General features: G+C 46.9%; 1 protein-coding gene across 1 annotated transcript in view; it reads left to right on the forward strand.

Moving 5' to 3' along the window:
* Positions 1-4,099, forward strand: part of LOC308300719 (pleckstrin homology domain-containing family G member 1) — a 63,445-nt gene extending 59,346 nt beyond the window's left edge. The window contains exons 14-16 of the mRNA XM_080744611.1: positions 185-304; positions 453-2,316; positions 2,674-4,099. Of these exons, the coding sequence (XP_080600737.1) occupies positions 185-304; positions 453-2,316; positions 2,674-3,635 (2,946 nt within the window). The 3' untranslated portion in view covers positions 3,636-4,099. The remainder of the gene's footprint in view (positions 1-184; positions 305-452; positions 2,317-2,673) is intronic.
* Positions 4,100-6,000: the final 1,901 nt, after the last annotated feature.

Here is a 6,000-nt window from a genome sequence, read left to right on the forward strand (position 1 = left end):
TCTATGTATATCTGTTTATTGTCTGCATGTTTAATGTTTAATCCAGCACATTTACACTTAATCATGTGTATGTAGTTCAATGTGCATTGTCCTAAGTCTGACTGACCAAATGAACAAATAAATTAAATTAAGTCTCTTAACTAAAGGGAGCGTTTCTGTTGTTAATAATTTAACTGTTTTCCAGGGAGGAGACAAGAGGCTGCGAGTCCCTGGCAAGGGCAGCAGGAAGAGGCTGAACCCTCAGGCATCTGTAGATAGCATAGACCAATGGAAAGCCTTCAGTATGAGTCCCTCAGACCTACAGGTAGCTATATTGGTATATGCCTGATCATTACCAGGCAAAATATATAATATATTCAGTTTCTACCATTGCCTGTTTCATTTATGATGTCTGTTTACAAACGACACATAATAAGTCATATCATTCAGGTGTTCTTCACTCTTCCTTTCAGAGAGCGAGAGAGACTCTAGTGAACCACCCGCCACTTGTCAGGACTCCTAATGTGGAGGAGGCTCCGGAGTCCCCCCATCCCTCCCTAATGGTCCCGGGAGGCGAGCAGTCTGCCAGGAACATATGGTCCGACCACAGCGCACGCAGGGCCATGTTCCCCACGCGCCAGCTAACCATGCAGCCCGACGATGAGGAAGAGGACATCTACCAGATGTTCTTGCCCACCGAGCACAGCGCAATGGAGCCGGAGACGCCCTCTGCGTCGTCGGAGGCCACCTCCTCGCCCAGGTCGGCCAGGCCCTGCAGCTGGCACGTGGAGCAGGTGCCCGCCGTGCAGGTGGACCCGCCTCCCACTGGGGCCAGGGTTCTGCGGAGGGCGAGCAGCGCCGGGGAGAAGGCCACCGAGGGCCGACAGAGCCCTGACGACGGCCAGCCCCGTCTCGCCGACCTCGAAGTGATCCACACCGAGTCGTCCAGCAACGAGATATCCGGGTCGTCCTCCGCAGAGCAGCTCACGATGGACGACATTGAGAATGTTTACGACAACATCAGCTACGAGGACCTAAAGAGCATGGGGCTGATCAGGAGGGACCATGAGGAGCGCCAGGCACGGAAGGAGACCTCTAAAGACACACAGGGTTCCAAGGACAAGACGGAAGGGGAGTATGATGTTCCAGGGGTCCAGGCAGCGGAGTCTAGGATAGAACCGGACACTTCCTCGGAGAGCAACCGGTCCTCCACGCAGGAGACGGAACCGTTTGGGACATGCGAGCTCAAGATAGTGGAGGAGGAGAACATCTACGACACCATATGTTTCAGGGAACCGCCACCAAAAGATCTGAAGGGAATTAATGACGGGAACAAGCAGGAACAACAGAGGGACAGTCTACTGGCTTCCGAACCAGACCTGACTGAAAGCCTCGGAGGGTTTGTGTCCGAGGAGAGCCTCCATTTCGGGGACTTTGAGGAAACGGACTCCTCTCACCCTGTCATGTGTTCGTCAGAACCAGACTATTCCTCCTCGTCAGCTTCAGAGACGTTCTCCCAGCGCTCGCACGCTGGCGACAAGATGTCGGAGCGGGTCGACGAGATCTGGAACGACCTGGAAAACTACATCAAGGTCAATGAGAAGAAAGCAGACAGGCTGCCTGCCGCCTTCCCTGTCAGCAGTAGCGAGTCGCCAAAGAAGGCCCCCGCAGCCAAGAGCAGCCCTAAAAAGAAACCTTCTGAAGTTCGTCCCCAAGCGCGTAGCTCCCCTACCAAGAATCCTCCATCACATCAACCTGCTCCCCCGCCCATCTCTACCATGCCCACTTTCAACATCCCAGTCATCAATTTCCCTGAGGAATGCCCTATGGAAGGAGAGGACGGCAGTCTCCCACCGACTCCGCTGCCCGTCACACCTGGTACAGTGAAAAGCATGCGCAACAGACTGGTCCGTCTCAGCAGCGGCAGTTTCCGCCTGGAGGATGACGATCTAGTGGAGCTTCCCCAGTGTTCCCCGGTCGCCCCACAGCAGGGGAATTCCCTCAGGGACTTCCATAGCCTGTTTCCTGGGGAACTGGCCGGTCTGGACTCGCCCCTAGCCTCCTCCTCTCTCCTCCTGGGTGACTCTGTGGACTTCTCCCAGGAGCTCATGGACAAAACCAAGAACCGCGTGTTCCTCATGGCGCGGCAGTACAGCCAGAAGATCAAGAAAGCCAACCACCTGTTGCGCATGAAGAGCATGGAGCCAACCAACCAGCTGCTGCGCATGAGGAGTATGGACCCAGGTGACCCATGCAGTCGGTCCACCAGGGCTGAGAAGAAGCAGAAAGACCTGGCCGACATCTTAGAAGAGAAGAAGCAGGGAGGCGCAGCCATAGGTAGATTTTTATGGTTTTCTCGCAATAATACAGTATATACACATTTTTAACTTAAAGTGATTGGGTCCCCATCCGGAATCAATGGGGGTACATTTATTGTAATCAAATTATTGTCTTAGGAATGCAAAAGAAAATATATATATATATTGAACTCAAGTTTCCATGGTATGAGTAATCAGTAGGACAAAAGTCATTTTGGGGGTGAACTACTCCTTTAAGACTTTCGCTTTGTTCTCAAAACGAAATAATCAATGATGTGGATGTGGGTTAAAATATGGCTCAATGTGTTTAACTAAATAGTTTGAGAATAAAATTCAAGTTGTTATTTAAGAATTAAAGTGAGTGTTGCTTCTCCAGGTGCCCGGATAGCAGAGTATTCCCAGCTCTATGACCAGGTGATGTTCAAGGACCCTCCTGGTGGCCAGAGCTCCTCAGCTCAAGCAGACAGCCTCCCAGGCCTGCCCTCCTCTACCTCCATGCCCGAGTCCTTCCTGGAGGAGGACTGGCTCCATTCCACCTACAGCAACGGAGAGCTCGCCAGCTTCATGTCGTTGCCCAGTGAGGCCTCTTCCACCCCCCAGCGCAAACTCACGCCCTCCTGTTCCGTCCCCGCCCTCAAGACCCTCCCTCCCCCTCCCACCACGCCACCGACCCAGAGGTGGAGCGCCTGCGTGTCGGCGCCCAGCGACAAAGAGGAACACGTGTACAGTTCCATAAAAAGAAATCCGTCCTTCAATGCCCCCTCCTCCTCCTCCAATGCAAAGACTTCCCCCAGTCGTTGTAAGTCAGTCAGTTCTCTGGGCGACCGGCAGCAGGAGGTGGACTGCAACGGCCGGCTTGGCTCGATCCCCGCTGGAACCGCTCCGGAACTGCCCCGCGAGAGACTCCACACGCCCAGCCTGGGCCGGGCCGGCCGACAGAGCAGCCTCCCGGAGCGGTCCAGCCACGGACAGCCCGAGCTCACCTTGCAGGACAGTCGGCAGGTGGTGGTGCTCAACAGGGCCTCTGCCGTGCTGACTGCCACAAACAATTACCTGGCCAACTTCAAGGACACCGACGACGATGACGATTACGTGGAGATCCGCTCCGAGGACGAGAGGGAGCCAAGCGGGCTGGCTGCGTTGGATCATAGCCGGGGACTGGTTCTGCAGTCCCAGAGTCTGCCGTGCACGCCGGCGCACTCCTGTCACCCACTGAGCTCCCTGGAGCGGAAGCAACTGGAGAAATACCTATGGAGCGAGCCGCAGCAGAGCCAGCCCAATATTGTCCAATCGCTAAGGGACAAGTTCCATTGTCTGAGCTCCAGCAGCTTCGCCTGACCAAGTGAAAGCCAAACCTGTATCAGCTTAACAATAGTACACCATATTACAAAAAAGGGACTCTGCAGCTCTGCCTGGATGCCTGTGCCATACTAACACAGCAGAATGCAAAAGACTTACTAATTACTGATACTGCACAAATGTGATGCTTCCCTCTTAGCACAGATCCAGAGCAATTCCTTTGAGTGCTGCCAGATTATATGTAGAAGCCTGCATTGTTACATATCCTCGCTGTTACTTGGCTTCTGTAAAACATGCAATACCGTTACTGCCTGACCTTCATACGGTCAGAGTAGCACATGCCAAATCCTGCATGTGAGCTGCCTTAGCACTTCCAGAGTCAACTATTTTCTGTGTGATTTACAGTAAGGGTTAAAAAAAAAGTTGCAGTCCTCCTCTTCAACTGATGTTTGATCATGTTGTCTCCTTACGAAGTTTGACCCCAGTGTACCTCGATTTTGAAACGTCCCCTTCCTCTTAAATTACCATTGAGGTTATTTTAAGCATTTTTACGCTGCTAGTTAATCTTAACCTGTATAAGAGAGATGCTCCTTGTGTCTAATTTTCAGTGGTAGCTAGCATTTTAAATGTTATAACACTGTCAAACAATTCAAACGGGCAGCTTGAGAAATCTGCAGTTTGCTACTCAGGATAGAAATGTAGCAAAATCTATTTTACAGCTCTGCAATAATGGTAAAACAATCAGTGCAATTAAAAGAAAAACATTTAGGTTATTATGAGATCCTCTTGATTGAATATAACTACCGGAACAATGGGCATGTACAAAGCATATACCCACAGTCTATTTGTTGTCAATGGTATTACTCTCTTAACACCTCCATCATCCATAGGGTGTCATGCTTTAAAATCGATACAAGATGTTGATATTTCAGATCTGATAAGCAGAGGTAGGACTTCATATTTATTTTTGAATCGAGTAACTCTGAAATGTGTTTGTTTTAAAGTAATTTGGTCCGGGGCTTCAGTCACATAAAATGTTTTTTTTTTTGTTTTTCACTTTGTTTTTAAAGTGTGATTTCACCTATTGTTCAACCTGTCTCTGTTATGAAGAGGACATGTGAAAATCTGTCATAAAAGCACTCAATGTGTTCTGTGTCTTGAGAGTCTCTCTAGACACTGGTAAAATTACGCATTTTATGTAACATATTGTGAAGTGTTATGTCGGATTTTCATGTATTAGGTAAAATAAATCGGGGACCACAGAGGAGCACATTAAGGAGAATAAGTTAAACCACAGTACTGTATTTGGTGTACTTTTTTTTTTTTTTTTCCAAACGTAAATGAATAGACTTAACGCTTTGTTTACTTTTGTTTACTTAACGGGACACTCCCTACTGTCACACTACTGATATTGCATACACACTATCCCTGATTGACCGAATTATGTTAGAATTCTGTTCTGAAGAAAGTCACAGTTGGTTCTCAAATCAAATTAAATGGTGTTCACATACACACCTTAGTTGTTTAATTTCCCCTTAAAGTAAACCCAGTATTTACAACCCACACTTGTTGAGATAGTTCATGTTGAACAAGTCACTTAAAACATCTTATTTATTTGAAAGAACTGATCCCAGCCCCATTTCACTGTTAGCACAAGCCACAGACAGTCTGTAAATGAAAGTAAAATCTATTTATTTAAAAGAATTATGTTTTATTTGGATGCAGGGGCACTTGCCAAATTTAATTAAAATATACTGTGAATATTATCAATAATGTTTGTTTTCTATCACACACTGTTTAATACGTTTGTTCCTGTTCAGCCTGATACGTGCAGTTGGAAATGCACAATTCACCGTTTAATGTTCAGTTCAAGAAATATGCATCAAAGACAACTTAAGAATATGAAGTATGTTTCTTTTTTTATGTTTTCATTGTACGTTTTTGGTCCTCTGTTTCACTGGTGGGGATTGTCAGTCTTCATTGACTCTTTTTTGCACTTTTCTTTCTTTTTTTTAATTTACATTTACTTGTAAACACTTTGTAAAGATGTACATTTTAGGAAAGTTATTCTTGTATGCCATAGGTATGCTTTATAATGCTTTAATTTTAAGTTAAGTGTACTGTATTTTTTTAACTGCCTAGTTGTCATTTCTCAAGTACACAATGTATTGGAGGTAATAAATAAATTCAAGTTTAAAATCCTTGTCAGTTTGTTTATGAAAATTATTCTAAATATTGCATCTGATTGAGCATCCAACTACCACCAGGGAACGTAATACATTTGTGATTTATCAACTTCACTATACTATGCCATATTGTGCAGTGACACATTTTGTGACTATTGAAACAACCATATTCTTGTGGCATTCCGAGCACCCAAAGGCCTACATAGTGTAACATTTAC

The sequence above is a fragment of the Nannobrachium achirus genome, assembly GCF_963921795.1.
Source record: "Nannobrachium achirus genome assembly, chromosome: 16".
NCBI lineage: Eukaryota > Metazoa > Chordata > Actinopteri > Myctophiformes > Myctophidae > Nannobrachium > Nannobrachium achirus.